The 25969-nt window shown below is 33.8% G+C and overlaps 2 protein-coding genes across 4 annotated transcripts; one reads left to right on the forward strand and one right to left on the reverse strand.

Annotated features, from left to right (window-relative positions):
• Positions 1-20: 20 nt before the first annotated feature.
• Positions 21-17777, reverse strand: LOC146539038 (cytochrome P450 4c3-like). Of its 2 annotated transcripts, XM_085185862.1 has the most exons (11): positions 17573-17775; positions 17237-17404; positions 16807-16896; positions 16493-16603; positions 5960-6145; positions 5619-5815; positions 5416-5482; positions 2216-2399; positions 1282-1433; positions 577-765; positions 23-219 (listed from the first exon to the last, which is right to left on the reverse strand). In XM_085185862.1, exons 2-11 carry the CDS (start codon positions 17391-17393, stop codon positions 65-67), a joined length of 1488 nt encoding a protein of 495 aa, XP_085041988.1. In that variant the 5' UTR covers positions 17394-17404; positions 17573-17775; the 3' UTR covers positions 23-64. The 2 variants fall into 2 exon arrangements, with proteins under 2 accessions (XP_085041989.1, XP_085041988.1); XM_085185863.1 differs by lacking the exon at positions 16493-16603 and having other exon boundaries at positions 21-219; positions 17573-17777.
• On the forward strand, positions 4460-25511 carry LOC146539039 (cytochrome P450 4C1-like). 2 transcript variants are annotated; one of them, XM_085185866.1, is made up of 10 exons: positions 4460-4496; positions 21101-21190; positions 21282-21392; positions 21611-21796; positions 22381-22577; positions 23312-23366; positions 23546-23723; positions 24011-24162; positions 24507-24689; positions 25295-25511. In XM_085185866.1, exons 1-10 carry the CDS (start codon positions 4472-4474, stop codon positions 25444-25446), a joined length of 1329 nt encoding a protein of 442 aa, XP_085041992.1. In that variant the 5' UTR covers positions 4460-4471; the 3' UTR covers positions 25447-25511. The 2 variants fall into 2 exon arrangements, with proteins under 2 accessions (XP_085041992.1, XP_085041991.1); XM_085185865.1 differs by lacking the exon at positions 4460-4496 and adding an exon at positions 19726-20042.
• Positions 25512-25969: the final 458 nt, after the last annotated feature.

The raw sequence follows: 25969 nt of genomic DNA on the forward strand, positions 1-25969 counted from the left end.
CTTTTAAATTACAATTAAATAAAATAAAACTTATATTATTATGGAATAAAATATAATTATGTTCTTAAATGTCTCGTCTTAGCACTTTTATTTGATGACCTCTAACTGGGAACAAAAGCATTTCTACTTTGAGAGGTCCCACTTCATTCGCCTCTACTTTATATGTTCTTACAATGCTGGAAATTACGCTTTTTATTATAATCATACCGAAGTTCCTTCCTGTAAAAGATAGACAAAAAAATCTATTTTATGTGTTGCACAAGGAATAGTCCTTGTGACAAACATATCTTACATTTGGCAATACGTCTCGCTCTCGACATTAACAAAATATACCAACCGAATTGAGAACCTCCTTTTTGAAATCGATTTAAAATAAAATTATACAATAACAATATTAACTTTGAATAATTAAAAATTTAAATTATCCCTTCTAGTTTTTGTAAATTAGGTAACAAATAGAAAAAAATGTGTGTTAAAAATATAGTTTGTTACCTAACCTATTGATATTTTTACTTATTGGTTATTTTAGTACGAAAATAAATAAATATAAAATAATATTTAAAAAATAATATCTACCTATACAATTTCTAGAGCCATAACTAAAAGGTATAAATGCAGCGGGATGTCTGTTAACAGAGCGTTCTGGAAGAAATCTGTCCGGATCAAATTCATCTGCATCAGGACCCCAAACTAGTTTTGAGCGGTGAATCGCAAATGGCCCAATTACGGCTCCTGCACCAGCTGGTACCGTCACTTTGCAGTTAGCTGGAAAACGAAAGGGAGATTGTTAATGGCCAAGCTCTGGCCTCCTTGTATTTAATACTGTTAAAATATAGTCTAATTGATAACCTCCTTTTCTTACAGAAGTCGGTTAAAAATAATTTTGTTACTAAAAAAGAAAGACTAACAATATTAGTTATCTGTTACAAGAAAGAGGCTTCTTCCTCTTCTTCATATCAAGAGAACCATAAGGTGTACCGTAAAACGTTCTACATTCATATGTTTAATATTAAGTAAACTTACGAGGCCATTATATCCATTCGAGGGAATAAAATATTTATCTAAATTTATATTTTCATTATTTCGATATGGTGTCGAGCCATAGTGCGGCGTTGAGTTTCACCACCTTCGATTTCACCCCCAACAGGCAATGCCTCCAGAATTCATAGAAAAATGGGGAACAGAGTGTTGAAGATTAGGTTCCCTCTGACTACCCTGCTATGTGAGGGATGCAGTGTGAAGCTGATTTTTTAAGTATAAAAAAAAAACAAAAACACATACGTAAATAAATTTCTTTGTCAATATTTCTCGCTATTATTGGAACAACTGTGTAGAGGCGCATACTCTCTTTTATCACTCTCTCCAAATAGTTCATTTTATGAAGATCATCCTTAGTAGCTCCAGATTTAGAGTTGCCAAATATATATTTTTGTCTAAAAGTATAATAAATAAACATTACGTTCAATCTTAAAAAAATAAATAAATTAGTTTCCCGCTGTATCCTGCATACCTACAGCAGGGTATGCAGAGGAAACCGGTTCCCCACTTTCCTTCTTGGCGTGTTGAATGCCGTAACTCAGCCGGGTTTTTGCCTTAGTGCTAGAGCGAATAAATAAAAATATTAACAAATAATTCAAATTCAAATTCAAATTCAAAATATTCTTTATTCAAATAAACTTATAATAAGCACTTTTGAATCGTGCGTGAATAATTTATTTCCTCGAGATGGGATCGAACCCACAACTATCACGTTACAGTCACACTCTTGTGCCTCTGTGGGTTCTATCTCCATTCGAGGTAATTAACTATTTCCATTTTCCTTGTCTACGAAACAAAATACGACATAAAGTTCTACCACTCAAAAAGCATTGTCTTGAATTCTGACGGAAAGTGGAACTGTGTACCTTCACTCTAGGTTCTCTCTGTAAAAAAAAAGTGTGAAGCTGAAAAACAAGGGTCATGAAATTACAATATCGTCAGCTTAGAGTGTGTGAATGTGAATAGAGTGTAAATTTGCTAAATCCGTCTTTTACGTGATGTTCATTTTGTACCATACTAAAGTGTAAAAAATACAAAATGGATCATTATTTTATTTCATATATTTATAGTGGAAAATACAAATCAATTATCGAAATTGTAAAAACCGTTTTTAAAAACGTTTCATGTCTCATGTCTCTAAGCCGATATCTGAGAAAAATGACATAATTCCACTTACTCTTCCAATACTCTTTCTTGTGCATCTTGGTGTATACCAAGCAACACCAGTGTGTAAGCGATCACCAAAGCAGTGGTATCATTACCAGCTATCGTGATGGAGTCTATATGCTCTCGTAACTCTTCGTTTGTGAATTCGATTTCTCGACCGAACAACATGTCAAGAACAGCTCTAAAATTATCCTCTGTAATATTTTTTTTCGTTAATTTATTATTTACATCAGAAATTAATAATTGAGACCAGTCGTGGCGGAGAACACGTGACAGGTTGTGGATTCAATTCCTCGAGGAGTTGAAATATTGAATACTTTCATTTGTTCGCTCTGGTGTCGAGGCAAAGCTCGGCGTTGAATTCCGCTACTCGACACGCAATGCCTTCAGAATTCGGTAGAAAATTATTATTCTAAGTCTAACCTCGTCAGTATATATTTTTTAGGTATTATATATAGTTGTTATTTATTAAAGTTCAAATATATTTCTACTTTATAAAACAAAGGACGGTTAAAGTAGTCATGTAGTAAACGTAAATAATATTATTTTGTTGTAGTCATAAAAATCTTGGAAATAATAGGAAAATTAAATTAAATTATGTATTGCTAATTATTTAATAAACATAATTTGAATAGATACGTAAACAATTAAAAGATACATATGCTAAAACAGGATAGGTGAAAGTTTTAAATATGTAAACGTGAATGTGAATTTATATTAAAAAAATAGAATATAGTATTTACACTCACCAGTTTTTAACTAAAGTATAAGATAGAGAGACTCTACCTAGAGGCAAGACACTCCGTTCTTCATTTTCAATACGAATTCGAGACATTCCGTGTTGAGTAGCAGAACTCAACGTCATGCTTTATCTTACCCGAGCGTGAAAATGAAACTCATTGATTTATTTTCATTCCCATTCCCTGATAGGAAATCCAATAATAAAAAAAATATTTACAATTTTAAAATATACAAGTTTATATATTTCCAACCAAGAGAATGCATGAAGATAGTGATAGCGATTATTATCTATAATTTTTTATGTGTATAACTTTATGTGTATAATTTTATGTGTATAATTTTTATATATTTTCTTTACTTTACTATAGCAACTTACGCTAAAAAGTGAGCTCATGTGCAAGAAGGCGGTTAAATCATAAAATTATATTCTATGCACTCGTAATAAAAACCTAACAATTATGTAGCAAACACTCTTTGTAAAATTAATTATATGTTATTCTATTTAAGTCCTGCACATAAAAATATGAAAAAGAAAAAATACATTGTATGTAACGTTTTCATATGTTATGTTTTCTTGTATTGGGTATTCATTTTCCCATATGTATTTATTTGTCTAAAGCCCATGCGTTGCGAAACTCTACTTTCTATGCACACCTAATAATAATAATTTATATATATTAATTATTAATTTAAGTACTATGGTGGTTGGTTGAGATTTTTTAAATCAATTGGCCGCTAAGAAATACCTACCTGTTTAAAGATATATGAAACCTCTCTCTATCTATAATTCGAAATTAAGAATCTGATAGTAAACAGCTCAGTTATTAATATTATAATATATTATAGTTAAAGACATTTTCAATTGGACGACTTAACTTTTACTGTATGATAAAAACAAGATTTTCCCTAGATTTCTTCTGACAGAAAAAGTAAAAAAAAAGATTGATAGGGAGTTGCATTTTCGAATATACCTGTATCTAAGGGGTTAGGCCACTGTAATTTTTTTGAAAAATCGATTTTTTTTTATTGGCTTAAAAAATAGTTTAAACCCTCTAGAATCAGGAAAAAAAGGTCCCGTGCGAAAAAAATGTTTTTTTTCGGAAAATTTTAATGTACAGAAAAAAGAGTGCATTGATCAGGTGCAAAAAGGCCATTCGTTTTTTTTCACTCGATTGCGAAACTCTCGGGGTCTCGGGGGAAAAGGCAACCTAACTGCCAAATTGATTGACGAACTAACCATTTATTACGGCTTGGCAATCCGTCGAAATCCCGATTCCATCGAAAATATGAAAAATGAGATCTGGCCAACTCTTTTTCACAAAATGTCAACGGATGAAAAGCCTCAGCATGAAAAATGTTCAGAGAATTGGTGTAGTTGGAAGAAGTTGCATCGAAGCCGACGCCAAACGCATTACGCACGCGGAGACATCTCTGAGCGACGCGGCAAAAAGTGCGCGCGCGTTCTTTTGGAATGCCACCAGGAAAGACGAAGAAGACGTAAATTTGGACATCGAAGGACAAATGTATGATGCTGGGATTGCAGACTAACGGTAAAAAATTTTTTTACCTTATTTTTTTTATTTTTTCCAATAGAAAACTATTCGTACAACTTTAAACGCGTTTTTCTCGAAACAGTTAATAATTAATAATCCACAGTTATCTTAGATAGCTGTGGAACCGCCATTTTGTTTTTGTTTCGTTGTAAAAAAATTTGATAATAAAGTTTAATGTATACCCGATAACACCCTTAAAGTTTTTTTTCAATTACCTTCAATTTTAGAAGCAAAAAATTCGTGAAAAAACCTTTTTTTTTGGACCGTTACAGTGGCCTAACCCCAACATTTTAAAATTTATTTTGTGTATTCACAATACGTATTTGAGGCCGTCGTGGCGCAGCGGCACAAGGGTGTGACTGTAACGCGACGGTTGTGGGTTCGATCCCCACTCGAGGAAAAGTGAAATATTTATTTACGTTTATATTTCCATTTCTTCGTTCTGGTGTCGAGGCAGAGCACGGCGTTGAGTTCTGCTCAACACGCAATGCCTCCAAAATTCGGCAGAAAGTGGGGGGCTGAGTGTCTTAACACTAGTTTCCCTCTGTCTACCCCGCTATGGACGGGATACAGCGTGAAGCTGATTTGATTTTGATTTATATTTTTTTAAAATAATGTTTTCATGCTACTCTTATATTACTTTGTAGTTCAATGTAGTAAAATCTAGTTATAGAGTTTGTTCAGTAAATAATATTGTCTGTATTCAAGGCGTCCATTGTTCAGTCTTTATGGTGATTAAAATGACCACAAATTGCAAACAAGATGTTTATTTACTTCACATTTAAATAAAATAAGCAAACGTTTAAATTTTTTAATGGTAAAGCTACGAAAAATACTTACTATATTTTTCGAAATGTAGGTAAATCTAGAAGGATACTATTATTATTTTTTATGAAAATTAAATACTCGTACTTACCAGATTTTGTGTCTTCATTATTCTTAATTTTTTTCGTTTCATATTGTAATCTTCTTTTCCGGACCACCTATATAAAAAAGAATAGATGGCTATAATCTATACTTATAGCTTCGATTAAACGCTACGTCGTTCTTGTCTTAGTCGGTGTTGTAGATTTTCACATTTTTTTAACAAGAATAACAGTCAGAAAATTCCTTACATACCTCGTCTGTGAATTTATGGGTAAGTTCAATATTATCCTTCTGCTGCTTTGCGTAAGAGGTGAGGTTAAAGAGACAGTCGGGCTGCAGCCAGACCTTGAACAAGCGTTTGTTAAGTATCGTCATGACTGTGTGACGTGCCTTAAGATATGGAGTATCTGGAGTGTGCTGGACGTCCATTTTCTCACCCATGGCAGTTTCTGATGGATTGAAATTAAAGTAGCTATGTTTAGAAATTCTTTCAGTCTTTTAGACGTTGTCATTTCCTTATAATATAAGACAAATTTGTAAAAATGATTTTTTAAATAATGTCTAATTAAAGAATATAACTGAAAAGACTTTACCGAATACTATATCCAATGTGCAAGCAGATATGTAGCTGAGGACATCAAACTCCTCTTTCCCTGATTTTTCATTTAAACGTTTGATGAGCACATCTGCCTGTTTTGAAATAACACCCAGATATTCTTCGACAACTTTGTTATGAAATACGGGCAGCAAAACTTTTCTATGGGCTTTCCATAAGCCTACTGAAAATTAAAGTACTTATTAAGTTTATCGTATATAGTAGGGTGGGCAGAGGTAACGTAGAGTTAAGAAACTTCGTTTCTCCATGTCATGTCAGGTCAATTTTCGAGACACTTTCCGCACGAGAACGAAGAAATAGAAATAAGTATAACCTTCTTTCACCTACTTTTTAGGGCTCCGTACTGAAAATGTACTTAAGGAAGCTCTCATACCAATAAACATGATTATTTTTTCTCGTTTTTGTTCGGTTCAGGTATCGGCAACAAGACGCTCAATAGATTTACAAAAAATTTAGTTATACATTTACTTTAAAAATAAATAAATAAATTGAAATAAAACAAATATTTAAAGAGGGGGTAAAATTTTGAATTTGACTACGTATGTACTATATATTGTATTATAATGATTATCTAAATTGAAACGTTACCTACTTAGTGACGAAATTGTTATACATGCTTGGTTGGTGCTTGGCTTACGTGACTTCATAATTTCGCAAATTAACACGCATAAGTAAATAATATATTATAGTTAAATCTGACTATAATATAATTTATAATAATAATAATATAATACTTTATTGCACAAATAAGAAGAGAAAAAAAAATACAAATCATTAGAAACACGATTAACAAGTGTGCAATGGCGGCCTTATCACTAAAAGCGATTTCTTACAGGCAACCAAAGAAAAACGGAAGGATTAAATTTAGAAAAGAAGGCAGAAAGGTGCAAAAAGTACATAAAATATATAAAAACCAATATTCAGAGAACACAAAATAGTTTAATACATACATTTATACATACATATCTACATATATACATACACACAACAATTAAAGATAAATACATATATAATTATAATATTGTCGTTTTATGAATTGAGTTGGAGATAGTAAAGTTTAAGACGTCGTTTAAAAATCCCAATTGACTGGGACCGTCTTACTTCCAGCGGCAACTTATTCCATAGCTTTACTGTTTTAACCGTAAAAGAGTCACTATAGCATTTCGTGTGGCATAGAGGAATTTCGAGGATATGGTTAAGGTGGGAACGGAGGTTTTGGGAATCGAAGGTGTCTGACCCCAGGAACTTAAAACGCTCCTTGAGGTAGGATGGTGTAACAGGATTGAAAAGGATGCTATAAAGAAGAGTGAGGGCATGCAAGTTACGCCTGTATTCTATTGGCAGCCATTTCAGTTGACTACGATACTGAGACACATGGTCATGTTTCCTTAACCCAAAAATAAATCTAATTATAAGATTTTGCAGACGCTCAAGTTTATTTAGTAGTTGCTGGGACAGATCTAAGTAGCATGTATCAGCATAGTCTAGGATAGGTAGAAGGAGAGCGTGGGCAAGAGAGATTTTAGTCTTTAACGGTAAGACGTTCTTCCATCTTCTCAATCTACCTATGGTACAAAAGACCTTACGACTAAGCTCAGATACCTGAGACGACCAGCAAAAAGAACCATCCATCCTGATTCCCAGATTCCTAACACTCTCACTAACCTCCAAACAAACATTATCATAAAAAATTGAGGGTAAAGGAGAACGTAATTTAGACAATTGTTTAGAGCTACCAAATATACACACCTGAGACTTGTTGGGATTGACAGAGAGCCCAAACGATTTGCTCCAGGAACTAATAATTTGTAAATCTGAATTAATTTCACTAACCGCATTTGGTATATCGTTTACAGCTGCAGTTGTGTAAATTTGCAAGTCATCAGCGTAAAGGTGGTACGATGACGATATGAGTTGAGTGAGAGTGTTAATGAAAATGGAAAAGAGTAATGGTGATAGTACACTACCTTGTGGGACGCCAGCGTTTATACTGCAAATTGATGAAGCTTTTCCATCAAGCTTGATACTTTGTCTGCGTCCGTGTAGGTAAGAGGAAAACCATTCAGTAGCTTTCGAGGAGAAGTTAATAGATTTTAAAATAGATAATAGAACATCGAAGTCCACTGTGTTAAATGCATTAGAGAAATCCAGCAGAACAAGTAAAGTCACTTGCTGGTGTTCAAAACCGCATCTTATATCGTCGCAGACTTTATTTAGAGCTGTAACTGTGCTGTGCCCAGGATGGAAACCAGATTGGAAAGGAGATAGTATGTTGTTATTGTGTAGGAAAAGATAGATTTGTTCGTGTACAATGCGTTCAAGAACCTTAGATAGGAAAGGCAGTATGGATATAGGACGATAGTTTGAGAAAGATGCTGGGTGAGGTACTTTAGGAATAGGGATCACAATTGCATGACGCCAAGCATCAGGGAATTCGTTATGGGAAAGGGAAAAGTTATAAATATGGCACAGGACAGGAAGAATTGAGTTAAGTGTAAGAAGAATCATGCGTCGACTAATATTATCAAACCCAGTAGCGTCGGATTTAATTGACAACACATGCTTGCGAACCTCCGCTTGTGAAATAGGAGAGAAAAGGAAAGGTTTTGTTGCAGGATTAGATTTTGATGACAAGGAGTGAAGGGTTCTTGCTTTAGTATTATCAGCTAATACATTGACAGAGGTAAAAAATTTATTCAGCGAGTCCAAATCCGTACAGTTGTTTAAGGTAGCTGAATCATTGGTGCGCCGGTCCCCTATTCCCATCGCGTTCAGAAATTTCCAAGTTTTTGCGGGATTGCTATTGTCAATAGACGAGAGAATAAAATTACGTCGTGCGTCTCTGCAAGCCTTGCTACATCGGTTCCGTAGTGTTTTGTACCTTTGCAGATTTGCGTCCGTAGGATTTTTCTTGTATTTTGACTTTGCAGTATTACGTTTGGACATAAGCAACTTGATATCTGAAGTTAACCAAGGAGCGGGGAGATGTTTTATTTTAACAGGCCGGAGCGGTGCGTGAATATCAAAAAGCTCTGTCAAAATTGAATTAAAAATATTCAATTTGTCATTGATATTACCGGCACTAAATATACAATCCCAGTCAATACAAGCAAGATCGTTCATTAACTTTTCGTTGTCGATGTTATTAAAACATCTTCGCATTACAACTGTCGGCTTCCGTTTTGGTGGACGTATTTTATATGACAGGTAGACAAGGTCGTGGTACGAAAACGCATCAGCTGACATTTGACCAAAGCTTGCAACACGTTCTGTTGATGATACAATCATGAGGTCTAACAAGGAAGGCGCACAGCCAGGAAAGAAGTGGGTAGCGTTCGTAGGAAGAATATTTAAGTTGGCACTGTTGATAATATTTTTTAATCTATTTGTACGAAAGTCACTCTTAATCAAGCATGTGTTGAAGTCACCCATTATAATGGAGTGATCAGCCCCTGGGGCATATCTATCTAACAGATCCTCAAAGTCATCAAAGTAGTTTATATGTAGGTTGGGACTGTAAAATACACCAAGTAAGACTTTGAGAGTGCCAAAAAGGACTTCTATTAGGATATGCTCCGATGAGTTTGAGTAGGCAGAAGGAGATTTGTGTAATATTGAGAAAGGAATGTGACTGCGGAGGTAAATGACTACTCCCCCTCCACCCTTCTCAGTCCTATCATTGCGTATTAGGTGAAAACCAGGCAGAGGAAATGCAGTAGATGGCAAAAAGAAATGTTTCAGATACTAGAATAGCGTGGATATTTTTTAAATTAAATGAGTCGAGCAAATCTGTATAATGCGCCGGTAAGCTTTGCGCATTGATGTGCACAACATTAAACATTTTAGGGAAATTATTAAACTTGTTTTCAAGGAGGGAGCTAAGAGGATCCGAAATGCTATAGAGACTGCAATCGGAAGCTGTCGAATCACAGTGGCGAAATGAATCATTATTTGTACCACTGAAGCTGCTATTACTATCCATAACGAACAATAAATAAATAATTAAAATATAGATGCGCAATATATTTTTATCCTGCGTATTACATATAAATAGAATGAATATTTTTTATGAATTCGTTTCTTTATTATTTATTTATATTAAATCAAATCATCTTGCTGTATATATCGCCGCAATAATCGCTGTATCCCGCATACAGCAGGGTAAGCAGAGTGAACTTAGTGTTCAGATACTCCGTTGCGCAAATAACGCCTATTTTTTCAGACATTGCGCGTTCAGTGTCGAAACTTAACGTAATGTCTTATTGTTAAAGCGTGGAAATGGGAATAACTTACTTCCCCTGGTGGGACTAAAACCATTACCGTCCACCGTTTACAGCCAATTGCTGTGCCATTGTGCTACGATGGCCTTCGAGAAACAATTGACAAACGTAGTAATATACATAATTATAATATTTTATATATGTCGGATTTAAAAGGGCGTAATAGACATTAAAAATAAACGAGTAGAACCTCCGACTATGTCCTGGTCTTTGGTTCTACTCGAAATACTTAATTAAATAAACAAGTAAATCTAAAACAAATAAATAAGCCAAATAATAACTTGAAACATAGTAAATTACAAGGAAAATAATAACAACATTATCTTACTCTTTAAATGATGGCTTGGAGCAGTGCCTGGGACTTGTGACCCCAGGAGTAGGTTTAAGGGATCCCTTTCCGATATATCAACACTCGCCTTTCACTGCTCCAGTCCAGTATAATTACGAATAGGTCTTAACAACATTCATAATTAAAATAGTCGAGGTTAACCAGCGGTGGAGCACGAGTAGTGCTCCGAGCCGTGGCAGAGCCTCGACTGGGCGTACAACACCCGCGTGGCCTTTTATAAAGTAACAATGACATTGACAACGGTGACGCGCCCAAAGTGGCGCCACCGGAAGCTGACAAATACAGAACCATCAATTCAATAATTACAGCGTTTTATTAACTCTTAAATGTTAATTCTAATTTTACTCCATAAAACATCTTTTGTAATTAATTAACTAATTATGAATTTATTCTTAATATTGAAATAAATTATCACCAGCCGACACGGCCATTCTGCAATAAGGTCGCCCCTGACCTTTATCATAATAAATTAATAAATATTGAAAACCTTCAAGTAGCAAGTAAACTTTGGAGGCCCCTGTCCTCTACAAAATTACTACCACTTAAACGCTGTCAACGTTGCAGTTAAAATAAAATATTAAATAAATATAATAAACAAATTTTGGAGGCCCCTGTCCTCAACAAAATTCGTCACAAACACACACAAATTTTGGAGGCCCCTGTCCTCAACAAAATTGTTCACAAACCCACACAAATTTTGGAGGCCCCTGTCCTCAACAAAATTGTTCACACACAAATTTTGGAGGCCCCTGTCCTCAACAAAATTGTTCACACACACAAATTTTGGAGGCCCCTGTCCTCAACAAAATTGTTCACACACACACACACAAATTTTGGAGGCCCCTGTCCTCAACAAAATTATTAAAACTCAATTTATAACACAAAAATAACAATAATAATAAATATAGTTAAACAACTTGCTTCTAAGCAAAACTTGATCCTTTATCTGTCACCTCTCCCGATGCCGACACGGAATCCTGCACAATCACTCTCTCACTTGGTTTGGGCGCCTAATCGCAGTTGTTCATGAGCAACCTCCGTTAGTTCTCCTCCTCCACACATACCCTCTACTTCACGTAACATTTTTCAGATTTCATATGCATCAGGGCACCTAAGTTCTAATCCAATTTGAGTACTAGGTCCCGCTCTGAACAAAACTATTTCGTCTATTTCGAATCCTTCCACGTCAGCTTCTCCTCCGTCGAACCCTAATTTATTCTCAGTACTTCCAGTACCAATCCTCCTTCCAATACAATCATCCCCGTCCGTCAGAATCAGTGAATCAGCCAGAGTCCCTTCAGGATCAACATTTGCAGTTCTATACCTAGAACAGCCAATTGCCAACGGAAGCCTTTTCCAACCCTTATGACATAATTCCGGATAATCTCAATCTCATTTCACAGAGCAAAGCCTAATAAACATACCTAATTACAATATCTATGCTACAAATCATCCCGATGGCACGGCTCATGGAGGTTCAGTTGTAATTATTAGAAAATCAATCCAGCACCACCAACTGCCAGAGTATATGACTGAACATATCCAAGCTACTACTATCTGCATACATGACAAGGATGGAAAATTGAATGTGTCAGCAGTATATTGTCCTCCAAAGCACAAAATGACAAGAATTATTCATGCTCTACTTTAATACATTAGGCACTAGATTCCTGGCAGGAGGAGATTGGAATTGTAAGCACACGCTTTGGGGATCGAGACTGGCAACTACGCGCGGGAAAGAACTCAAGCAACCTTAGACAAAAAATACTTGTCTGTGCTTGCAACTCCAGTCTTATTTTACGATAAAAAGCCAATGTTATATAATAAATTCACAGATTGGTTGTCATTTCGCGATGTGGTCCAAAACGAGCTACATCTGAAAATATCTTTAAAGTGCACTGATGACATAGATAGTGCCGCAGAAAAATTTACTCTTGCAATTCAGAACGCTTGTTGGCGATGTACTCCAGAAATCGTCTCAGATAATAATAGTAGACAACAGATAGTTCCAATAAAATTACGAGAAGAAATATTAGAGAAACGCAGATTGCGCCGAGTTTGGCACACTAGCAGACATCCCTCGGACAAAGCAAAATTTAATAAAGCTGTCAAAGACCTTAAGAAAAGTATTCTTGATGCTCATAATGCAACAGCCGAGGCTTTCATGGAATCCTTGACTCCAACTGCTTCCACAAATTACTCACTGTGGCGTACATTTAAAAGTCGCCATCGGCCGCTGATTTCAAAACCCCCACTCAGAGGCCAAGGTACCGAATGGCTAAGGACAGAATCACAGAAAGCTGATGCTTTTGCTAAACATCTAGCAAAAACGTTCACTCCTAATCCTAAAATACATGGTATTGATGATTCTTACATACACAAAAACTCTTGCAACTGTTTTAACCCAATCATGAGAGTTAGTTACTTCCCTGCCATGTGGAAAGTTTCTCAAATTATCATGATCTTGAAACCGGGAAAACCAGTTCACGACATAACTTCATACCGCCCTATTAGTCTTTTACCTGTTATTTCCAAGTTATTTGAGAAAATATTTCTCTTTAGGCTGCTGAAATCCATCAATGAAAGATCAATAATACCCCAACACCAATTTGGGGTTAAGTCAGAACATGCCACTGTAGAACAAATACACAGAGTTTGCAATGTCATCCGGAGTGCCTACGAGTGTAGAGAGTATTGCTCTTCAGCCTTCTTAGACGTACATCAGGCTTTCGATAAAGTATGGCATACAGGGCTACTATTTAAAATAAAAACTCTACTACCGCATACGTTCTATAGTTTCCTAGAATCTTATTTATCCGAAAGAATATTCCAGGTAAAAGAAGGTTTTGCTACTTCAACTTTTTATGATGTACACGCTGGACCCATACTGTACACAATCTTTACATCCGACTTGCCTGAAATTCCTGGTGTTACTGTTGCAACATTTGCAGATGACACTGCACTAATGGTTAGGGCTGGATGCCCCAAAGCAGCATCTGCGATTCTGCAAAATCAACTTGACGAAATCGGGAAATGGTTAGAAAAATGGAGGATCACAGTAAATACTACAAAGTCATCACATGTCACTTTTTCATTGAGAAAAGAATTGTCCACCTGTTACCCTAAACGGTCATCCACTTCCTCACGCAGATTCAGTCAAATACTTGGGTATGCACCTTGATCGTAGATTAACCCTGGTTTATAAAAATCAATGAAGTCCACGAACACTTAGCTATTCATACAGTGAAGAATGAAATAAAATTTTTATCTTCTAAATATAAAACCAGATTGTTCAAACACCCAAATCCTCTGGCTAGCCTATTAATCAGCCAGAACATGACAAGCCGGCTAGAGAGACGCTACATTTTGCAAACGCCACAGTAGTTAAACTCTCTATGCGAAGCTTTATCTAATGCGATGCAAGCTTCACCCGCCACATTCTGCTCATAGTCTTCGGACCGATTGCATGATGCACTCAAATTAAAAAAAGGTATGGCTTACGCCGAGAACCATGTAATGCTGACGAATGCCATAATTTTTACATAACTAGCTCAGCTCCACGGGCCGCATCCTGAACACTTATAATTTGTCTTTAGTGACCCAAATGACAAAACCACGTTCTAGCGTACGAAGCGTTGTGCTCACCGTCCCACCAGTTGTCATATGCCAAAGTCACAAATTTCGTGTATGCATTGATCACCATGACCACACATTAATGTTCGACACCTTTCCCTGCGAAACGTCCTTCGTGTCCTCGAATAAGGACAACTACAAGTCCCATGTCACTTGCATCCGCACGCAGCTCGATCGGCCAATCCTGCCCAAAAACCGCTAGTACTGGTGCCTAGGCTAGGCGCTGTATCACATCAAGTCCAGCACTTCCCACATTCAGGAGTCGATTCGAACCTAGCATTCCTTCCCGGTCCGGCTGTAAAGCAGCAGCAGCAGGTTACATCATCAGGTGATCATCATCAGGTGACCCGAACGCTCGTTTGCAAACAAAGGACAAGTCCTTTTTCCATAAAAAAGTAGTTCATTACTTTCATTCACCAGGTTGACTATGTTAGAATCCTCACCAATTCTTTTGAAACACCCAAACTCCACACGCCCAACTTTGCCACAGTAATTGCATTTAGGCCCAGGCTTCTCTGATCTGCCTGAACTCGCTTAAAAAGCAGAATCTGAATTCAAAAATGGTCCGTGGTCACTCACTTTATTTGTCAGTCTATTACAACTGAATTGTGTTTGTCCCAGCCCCTTCATACCCAAAGCAGACTATAGACCCCTGACGATTCATCGCTCATATGGGACGCCAGTGAGGCGGTTTACGTGATCCAAATTCTCGAGGCCTTAAAGTAGATGTGACCGGTTAATTCGGGAATAGTTGCACACCCACTAGACGCATACTCATTAGATAAAGGCTAGTTCATTGTTCACACAATCAAACTCTGCCTTGACCGCATCTGTAAACCCATCTCCATTCACTACACATGTTTTTTTTTTTTTTTTACTTGTCCAGTTCCTTAAAAGTACGCCCCCCTCTGGATTGAATGTAGTGATATAAATATTACTCAATCTTAGTCATAGTGTTGTTGTAGTTGAATTTAGTAAATAAACCTGCAAGGAACTCATGATTAACTTACATACTACCCCGATGTTGCTTAGACAGCGTTTCTCATTCCCTTCTATTAGCCAGTGCCAAGAGTGTCTCCGAATGCCCTGCCACGTTTGTTTGTTGAGAAGATGTGAAAGGATGGACCTGCTGTATCTATCCCACTTCTGATGTCGGATTTAAAAGGGCGTAATAGACATTAAAAATAAACGAGTAGAACCTCCGACTATGTCCTGGTCTTTGGTTCTACTCGAAATACTTAATTAAATAAACAAGTAAATCTAAAACAAATAAATAAGCCAAATAATAACTTGAAACATAGTAAATTACAAGGAAAATAATAACAACATTATCTTACTCTTTAAATGATGGCTTGGAGCAGTGCCTGGGACTTGTGACCCCAGGAGTAGGTTTAAGGGATCCCTTTCCGATATATCAACACTCGCCTTTCACTGCTCCAGTCCAGTATAATTACGAATAGGTCTTAACAACATTCATAATTAAAATAGTCGAGGTTAACCAGCGGTGGAGCACGAGTAGTGCTCCGAGCCGTGGCAGAGCCTCGACTGGGCGTACAACACCCGCGTGGCCTTTTATAAAGTAACAATGACATTGACAACGGTGACGCGCCCAAAGTGGCGCCACCGGAAGCTGACAAATACAGAACCATCAATTCAATAATTACAGCGTTTTATTAACTCTTAAATGTTAATTCTAATTTTACTCCATAAAACATCTTTTGTAATTAATTAACTAATTATGAATTTATTCTTAATATTGAAATAAATTATCACCAGCCGACATATATATATATGAGTAGATACTTAAATTATCAATTAACCATATCACATAACATGTGTGTATCATACTAATATTTGTTCTATGTGACGACCTACGATATATTTATTTACGTTTATATTTCCATTTTTAGCTCTGAAGTCGAGGCAAAGCGCGGCGTTGAGTTACGGAATTCGGCAGAAATTGAAGAACGGAGTGTCTTAACACTAGGTTCACTCTGCTTACCCTGCTGTATGCGGGATACAGCTTGATTTGATTTAATATACATAAATAATAAAGAAACGAATTCATAAAGATTATTCACATTATATTTTCTTTTTCTGTACTAAAAAAATCACCTCTTTGTATAGTGAAATAATTATTAGTAATATTTTTTGCGTTTATCCAATGAAAGTACTTATATCCTAGAAATTACAAGATCATCATCAACTTAAAGAGTTATTTAATAATTAGATAATTACAAATACTCACAAGGAGCAATAAATAGTCCATTACCAAGCCACGGTCGTAGAAATCGATAAACTACATCTTTATCGAGACAATTTTCTAATATTACTTGAGCGTCTACAGGATTTCCAATAGCTGTAATTTCAAATCTCATTATTTTTAAAACAAATTAAGGCTTGCCAAATTCAGCTGCAGTTTTGGTAGACTACAAAGGATTCATCGTTTAGCTCGCACTGTAATAAAAGTTGGCGGAAATAATAAAAGGAGTGCTCTCTTTCTCTATCCAGGAAAGTATAATGTTTCACGGGTCAAAGGATAAATTAAAATACGGTACTCACCAATATATAATTTAGAACCAAGCCAAAGTTTTACTGCACCGCTATTTTTGTGCGCTAAAGTGGCAATACCTTCAAGGTTTCGTAAAATTTCTGTAGAAATAATAAATAAGTATAGAATTATTGTAATTATTGTAAATTTAATTGTTTTTTTTTTATTTATACGTATGACAATGTTGTTTAATATTGTAGATGTTAAAAAAAAAGAAAAAAATATTTTTAATCAAAGGCTTAGTGAATTGCGGCTGCAGTTTTTAGCTTTATCTATATGAATCAGTGGAGATTTTTTTTTTAATAGATATTATGTAGTAAAATAAAATATATATTAAGTACAGGTCTACATTTGGATATGTCTACAAACTGGTCTTAGATGAGTAAATATTTTATTTCAGGAATATTAATATAGTAGGAGAAAATATGTTAAAATTCTTACTTTCTGAATTTCCTATAAAGAGCATAGCATTTCCTATGACAGGTAGAGCTGCTGGCATGGGCAGTGAAGCTGTAGCATTATCCAGTCTCTTTAAATTTGCCGTCAAATAAGTCCAATAGCACCAGATAATAATCAAAATAACCACCAAAACCAGCATGTTTCCGAAGTCTAATAGAAAAAATATATTTTATTAAAACATTTAATTCAAACAGTAAGTAATGTTTAAAAACTTTTAAATGTGTAAAAATTTAAAAAAAGGTATTCTTTTATCAAAATTTATATATGCTAAAAAAATACAGTTCAACAAAGCTATAGTACCAATTAATTATTACTTACTTATTTGTTCTGTTCTGAATATATCACATATATAATAAGTACGTTAACGAGCTTAAACAACATATGCTTAGAAATGGAACATAAGGAATGGACGATCATGTCGACTGAACTGAGTATCACTTAATTTATAGCGCAATTGCCAACCACTGTTGTCCGTGTAAGTTTACATGTCTTACAAATATTTGTTAAAACCCAGCCTTTAGCTATTTGAGAATGTTTTTGTATGCTTATTGGCGAAAATTTACTAAATTTATATATTAGTGCTTAATACTAGTTATATATGTACTAGTATGGATATACTACCATAACAAAAATAACTAAACAAAAATACTTAATATGTATCTAGTATATTTTAATGTTTCTAACTATAATAGATTTTTTATAGATTTAATATGAACGTTAAGTTAATATTATATTTTTTTAAGTTTTAAGTTACATATTATGTACTCATATATAAAAAAATAAGCCCAATATTTCATCAGGGTTAACAATCGTTCGAGTGTTAATGCTAATAAAATATTAGGTTGGTTTTTTTTAAGCCAAAAAGAAAAAAAAACTAGCGTAGCTAATATTTCGAGCAGTCGTGTTTTTAATCTTTCTAAATGTATATTTATCGATTTTTACAAACATATAAATTTTACGTAGAGATTTTTTTTAACTCCTTTCTTGTCATATAATATATCAAGACATACACCAGAGTGTCGAGCTAAATTAAAAAGATGGAAAAGCGCAAAATGTTTTTACACGAACTACAAGGTACCAAGTTAACAGTTGGACTATTAGGCTAGTAATATAGACAGGAAGTACGCTAATTTGCAAATATAATAAAGCCTATACATAAAAAATTGTCTTGTGAAAATTAGAGCTTCAATTTTAATCTGAGTGAACACAGAATTCGACACCCATATAGATCTTCGATCCAGATATTTTTATTGTGAAATTAAAATTAACTTGGCGTTCATTTCACATTCATGCTTTTAATAAGAAAATAAAATTTCAAGTTTTATTAAAACTTTGACTAGCGTTTACGCGAGGTGGTAGTGATGACGCTTCTATGAAAACTATTTTTTATTCATTAGATGTGCCCTTCTTTAATATATTTTTATAATTACTAAATAAATTAAAAAGTATTATTTACATATATATATATATATATATATATATATATATACATATAATAATGATTTGTTGATTGTTTGTATGCAAATAAAAGAATATGCGTTGATTTTTGTCTTATGCTCTTCATATATCTATAAGTAAAGAAAATCTTAATAGATATATCAGGCCGTTTATCACATTCCGACAAAACATACATACATACTTAATATTTCATTTTTACATCAATTGAAAATATTTTAAATATTTCCGATATCAGTCTGGTATGATTTTTCTTTCTTTTCCTTGATAGCGATTTGAACTCACAAACACCCGAACGTGAGCCGGCAGAGTTCTGCGTGATAGCGCGTAGCCAGATATAATGCGGTCAACAAGTCGTGGCCTAAAGTTGCCCTAAAGTTGTGTTTTCTAAACTCTTGCGCACTGTTCACTCAGTAAGAAAATAATCAGATGTAGGAAAAATCCAATCTGCGCAGCATTTTAACTTCAGGGCGGTCAGGACTCGTTGACCGTACTGTAGGTCGCACCGACCTCATTCATCATCAAAATCCATTCCAAGAAATAAATAAAGCTTTATAAAAATATGAGCTTTGTAAACTTTAGAGTAATAAATATCATTTTATATTTATAACTCTCACAGATTACAATGTGGGTTGATATATTCTCTTACAGAACGTTGAAGATGAAGATAAATTAATGATACTTAAAATGCGTATCAAAAATTGTATGTTTCAAAATATATATTTATAATATTAAATGTTTGAATAATAATTCAAAAGATTGGGAAATTTAACGATTATTAAATTTAAGAAAAAGACATATTTTGCTTTGAAAGGACTATTTCAATTTAAAAATATAAAGAATATCAGTCAAAATGTTATGCAAATTCAATAAATATTTATTTTCAGATTCAGATATAAAAAAAAACAAAACAAATAAGAAAGGCCATAAAAATAAAATAAATTACAAAAAATATTTTATTATCTGTCATCATGGAATAAAATAAACTTGGCAGTATGACTATGGTGTTAATATAATCACATTAAGTAATCTTCTGCCTACCAGTATACTCGCAGATTTGGTATCGACTGCTCAAATTTTTATTATGCTTTAAATTAAAATATATATATTTATAGTTATATAATAAATAATAAAATATATAATATATATTTTATTTATAGTTATATAAAGTGCAAAATGTTCGTCGCAGTTTTAATGTCTTTATTTTGTTGTGTATATTATTTATGTTTTCGTCGTAAGAGAAAACAATTATATGAATTCAGTAAATCAATACCGAGTGTGGGATGTCTGCCAGTGGTTGGACATAGTCACTGGTTTATTGGAGGACCTGAGAGTAAGATTTTTCTAAAATTTTATCAAATAATTTGTTAATAATTTGTTTCCTAGGAATACAGATTAATAATACTTATTTATTTTTTTTTAAATCATAAATTTGTCAGGACCTAGAACAATTAAATGGTACATTTATTTATTATTGGTATTTTTCTAACTTTGATTATGATAAAACTTTAAAAGCCATCATGGGGTGGGTATTTTTTTCATTTCTACGCTATGTTAAGGCTAAGTGTGGTGTTTAGTTCCGCCACTCAACACAAATCTAATGTCTCAATGGTTTCTATATATATGTGGTTTAGGCATATTTTAAGTTCTTGGGTTCATCCATAAATAGAGCTAGATATTTTAACGAAATTGTTGAATTGAAGTGTCTTAATAACGCTTTCGGGCCGTAGCTGTAATATATTTTACAGGACAATGATAAAAAGTTTGGTCAAGTGGGAGTCGGATTCGTCAAGCGAGGGTTCCGCCGTAGGTCCTACCGCTACCTGTTTCAGGATTGTAGGGTAACGGGATGTTGTACTAACATATAAAAGTTGATAAATTAAATCAAATTATTAAGTTTTGGGGCATTAATTTTGTATGAAATTAACTACAATTATAAGTTTGTAATAGATTTTTTTCTTTATTTGAACTTAAATTTTCGCTTCACTTCCGTAGGTCTACGATACGACAAATAAGTTTTAATTAAGCGACGTATAAAGTTGTCAAACTTAAGGTTGTGGGCGTATGCACTCATTTTGTATCAAATGGACTACAAATATTTCTTTGTTTTTTTTTTAAATTAAAATACTTATATATTTTTTCTTTTGGTATTTTATTTCGTTTATTTTAAGTTCTTACTTTGGAATTGTAAGGGGTAGTAAGCGTAAGGGCCTTGTCTCTATAAGAGTTCTTTTTTCAAACAATTCAAACAATGTTATCAGTATTTATTTTTTATATTTTATTTAAAAAGTATTTTATATTAAAAGATTATTCTTTTACTATAAGTATCTAATTTTGCATATTAAATTTCAAATTCTATCGTGATACTAATAATAGTAAGTATAATTTCAGAAATATTAAAAAACATTCAAACACTTGCACAGATGATTGAAGATTCGGGTGGTATAAGTAGCATATGGCTTGGCCCGACTTTATATGTTGGTATGTTGAACATTTTCATCATGTATTTCATAGTATAGTAATTAACTAATTAGTATAAGGAATAATAAGAAAAAAATATAAATTATTTTAGTTACAATGAATCCAGAAGATGTGCAAAAAATTTTAGAGAATAGTCTTCAAAAAGATTTCTCATATAAATTTCTTCAGGAATGGCTTGGAAATGGTCTCTTTGTAGCACCAGGTATGCCTAATTTCCAATGATTTTCTTTTTCTTTCACGAACTTCTTTAATTTTCTAGATTAAATTATTTGATAGAACTTTTCAATATATCTCAGTGTCTTATTTACGTGTCCTTACCGCTACTATTTAATAATATATATATAGAACCGTGGAATGCAGAACTCAAATTTATTTATAAAATAAATAAATGCCTAATATAACATTTTAACTTGTATTTAGTGGACTTATGGAAAGTACATCGTCGACTTCTACTACCCGTGTTCCATAACCGCATCATAGAAGACTATATAGACGTATTTGGCGAGCAAGGTTCCATATTGGTGACACGTATGGGGGAAAGAGTTGGCAAATCTGAGTTCGATGTCTTCCCATATATCACTTCGTGCATGTTGGACATTGTGTTTGGTATGTAAATATTTGATTATTTTCTGTTAATGGTTGGTTATGTACCTACAGATTGGTATGTGTCCACAGAAAAAATATTTGTCACCAGCCATTCTTACGTTTCCTATAATAATTATATTTGTGCTTTCTATTATCATGATATTATCGTGACCCATTCGAAAATTTAATATTTAATGTATTCATTTCCTCGCTGTAGTAACTAGGCAAGACGCGGCGTTAAATTCCGCCATTCAACACGCTTTGTTTAATGAATTCGGCGGAAAGTGGGAAACGGAAGTGGTAATCGTTTCTAATTAAAACACTTTGGTTACCTGTCTAGACTATACGAAGTAAAGGGATGAGTTACGTCATTTACAATATCTTTGTAAGAGCGGTTACATGAGAAGATACTCCCTTTATATGGAACTAGTAGATAAACACTTATTAAATAAAAGAAATATTCGCGGAGCACGAATGAAAAAAGCTTTTACAAAGCTTAATTGTATTGAAAATAGTAGTTATATAAAAGCTCAATTAGTCTTGACATCATTTTAACATGGCATTATCCATTAAAATTATGGGTTACTTAAAATTTATGGATTCAGAAACGGCAATGGGTGAAAAAATGGATGTCCAGCATAACCCTGACACGCCGTACCTGCGCGCGCGCAACACTGTCATATCGATCATCGGCATGCGGTTTTTCAAGGCGTGGATGCAACCAGATGCCCTTTTTAAGCTTACATCATATTCAAAATTACAAAAGGAAAATATAGACTTAACTCATAAATTCACTGACGAGGTAAGCACACAGTTTGTTTACGTTGTTCATTTTTTTTTTGGACAAACATCAAGTATATTCGCACCTCTTAGCGTAGAAGTTGAATTTATAGAGTTACTTAACTAAGTAAAGATACATCTCATGACGGAACTAATGTTTGTTTACTATTTGTTCATATTTTTTTTTAGTAAAAACATCTCGCTTTACTGAAGGAGATTTATGTAAAATATAGGTTTACTTAATTATTTATTTAAAAACCCAATAAATAAAATTAGATACATAATTTTTTTTTTTTGGTTCAAACAGTCCATTCGCGCAGGGCCACAAGCGCACGACTGTAAACGTGACTGGTTGTGGGTTCTATTTTCATTTCTTCGCTCTGGTGTCGAGTCAAAACACGGCGTTGAGTTTCACCACCTCAATATGCCATGCCTCTAGAATTCGGAGGAACTGAAATGTCTCAATGGGAACGGTCTTAACACTAGGTTCCCTCTGTCTACCTGCTATAAAGCGTGAAGCTATAAAGATTTTTTTTGAGTTGAGTGGAGGAACTCAACACTCGATGGAGATTTTAAATATTTCATTACCCCGAGTGTGAATAGAACCCACAACGGTTAAGTTTACAGACACACACTTATGCCAGTGTACCACGGCGGCCTTCATAATATTACTTGGAAATTTATAAAATAAATAAATTGTGACTGAAGCGAAACACTTATATAAGCAATTTAAATATGTCAAAAATTTTATTTTAGGTTGTCAAGAAAAAGAGAGCTTTATTTGAGAAACAGGGAAATAATGTTAAAGAAGGTTTGTGTTTATTTCTGGATGTTTGTGTAAAACTTAGTATTTAATATTTATATATCTAAATATATTAAAAATTAAATCAGCTTCACGCTTAAGATTTGCTTGTTCGCCACTTGCCGTCGAATTTTTCGGCATTCCGTGTTGAGTGGCGGATCTAATTATATTTATATAAATATTTAAAGGTCGACAGGATCTCTTGGAGCTATTATTAAACAGAGAGATGAAGTTCACTGATGAACAGCTACGCGAGCATATAGACTCTATTACGATCGCCGGCAACGATACAACTGCTCTGGTGATATCATACACTTTGCAATTACTCGGAAGTCACGCAGATGTGCAGGAAAAAGTATACCAGGAGTAAGTTAATGTTATTTTACAATTTTCTTTAGAATCAAGTGTAAATTTAATATTTTCGTTTCAGAACAAAGAAATTAAAATATTAATATATAATAATTCACTCCCACGAGTGGGGACCGAACCTATAACCATCATACGCTTGTGCTTATCTGACTCTTAAATGTAAATAATAAACGCAACGCGATTAGTACACGCGATTAGTAAACGTAGTACCTACACTAAAATCTAATAGGTACCTCTTTTCTTAATGATTTTTTTAAATTAATGTGAATTTTATGTTAATACAGATTACAAAATATATTTGGAGATTCAGACCGTGCTCCTACGAAGGAGGATATGAATAAAATGGAGTTGCTCGAGAGAGTGATTAAAGAAACTATGAGATTGTACACTGTTGTACCTATCATTGGTAGAATGACTCAAAAAGAAGTTAAACTTTGTAAGCAAATTTATTTATTACCAACTAACACTACAATACACTAATAAGAAAATTTTTACAAACACTTCAGTATTTGTTATGTACACACAGAAAAAAACTTTAGTTTTTTTTATATTTGAAAATATTAAATATTTCGTGTCGTCGAGTAGTAATCGCACCCCCAACCTGTAAATCAATTTGAAACCACAATTGCCTTAACAGCTCGATTTACCTAAGAGTCCACAAATAATGTGAAAAATCGGGAACCTGCGTATGTACGTCCTGAAAGCTTCTATATACCTACCTAATAGTAAAATATTAAGAACTTTTTGATTTTCACTGTACCTACCAGCTTTATTTTTCAGCAAATTGCACGATTCCAGCTGGTGTTAGTTGTGCAATTTTACCTTCTATGATGCACAGATCAAAAAAAATATGGGGCTCTGATGTGGACAGCTTTAATCCTGACAGATTCTTGCCGGAAAATAATTCCCACAGGCATCCTTGTGCCTATATACCGTTTAGCCACGGGGCCAGAAATTGCATTGGTAATATGAATTTTTCACTGTGCTCTAGTTAGTTTTTTAAAGAGATTTTATAAATAATTAAATATTACAAGAGGTAGAGGTATAAATTTAAATAAATTAACAGCACTAATGTAAGAAATAAAATATATAGGTATATTCTTTTTTATATATATTTTTATAGCTAAACTTTGACACTAACATAAAATAAAAAGTAAAAAATAAGTATAATTTTTATACCTATTTACTAATTGTTAAAAAGATAAGTTTCTAAAAGAAATAATTTGTTTATTAAGTATTTCTGAGGACACGTGTTCTTTATATTGCGAGTAGAGCGGCGGATCTTAACGCATTCATGGAATTAAAAATGATTTAAATATAATTTTATCCCCTGAATACAGACCAACAATCATCGTGTCTATAAATATATCTTGCCTGATTAACTAAGGTTGTCGTGGCGCAGTGGGTTTGATTCCCATTTGGGAGAATAAAATATTAAATAATTTTATTTCCTCGCTCTGGTAACGAGGTAATAAAGTAACGGCGTTAAATTCCGCCGCTCAACACGCAATAATAATTGTATTTTTTTTATAATCCATTCTTAATAATATTTATATATTATCTTGCAGGACGTCATTTTGGAATGTTATCGATGAAGAGCATTCTTACACATATTTTAAGGATTTACAAAATAGAATCAAAAACTTGTGATCGTTTGAAGATTGAAATCCTTCTATTCCCAGTTTCCGGACACCCTATTACAATCAAGAGAAGATCATAACAATTAATCAATAATGGTAGTCATAAGTTTTATAAATTTTAATTAAACTAGTTTTCCTATACGTATATTGTTTTTTATTTTTCATTTTTATTTTTAAATATATCACCTGTACTCTTTTTTGCCCTCTTTTTTTGTTTATTATGAATTTGAAAAAGACATTTATAATATAATTCATTATAGGCAGGATTCAAAACGTTTAAAATAGTAAATAATCTTTAATAATGTAAAACTTTATTAAAGCAAAAGTTTTTTTACTAACTTTGAATACCTACCGTATTCTATTATTTTTATGTCATACACGTTTGGGTAAATGTATTCTGTGCGTATGTATACTTTGTATAATCTGTAGATTTATATTAGTTTATGACTAATTAGACATGGGCCGTAACGTCTTTTAAGCATAACCAGTGGTCACTAGTTTCGGGTACACGCGTAGCTAGTTTCAGAAACTAGTTATTTCTGTAACTAGTTACAAATGCTTCATAAGCAGTTGTAAGTTTAATACGATTACTTTTATAATTAT

The sequence above is a fragment of the Heliconius melpomene genome, chromosome 5 (genome assembly GCF_056956725.1).
Source record: "Heliconius melpomene rosina isolate 202511_hmr_F chromosome 5, ASM5695672v1, whole genome shotgun sequence".
NCBI lineage: Eukaryota > Metazoa > Arthropoda > Insecta > Lepidoptera > Nymphalidae > Heliconius > Heliconius melpomene.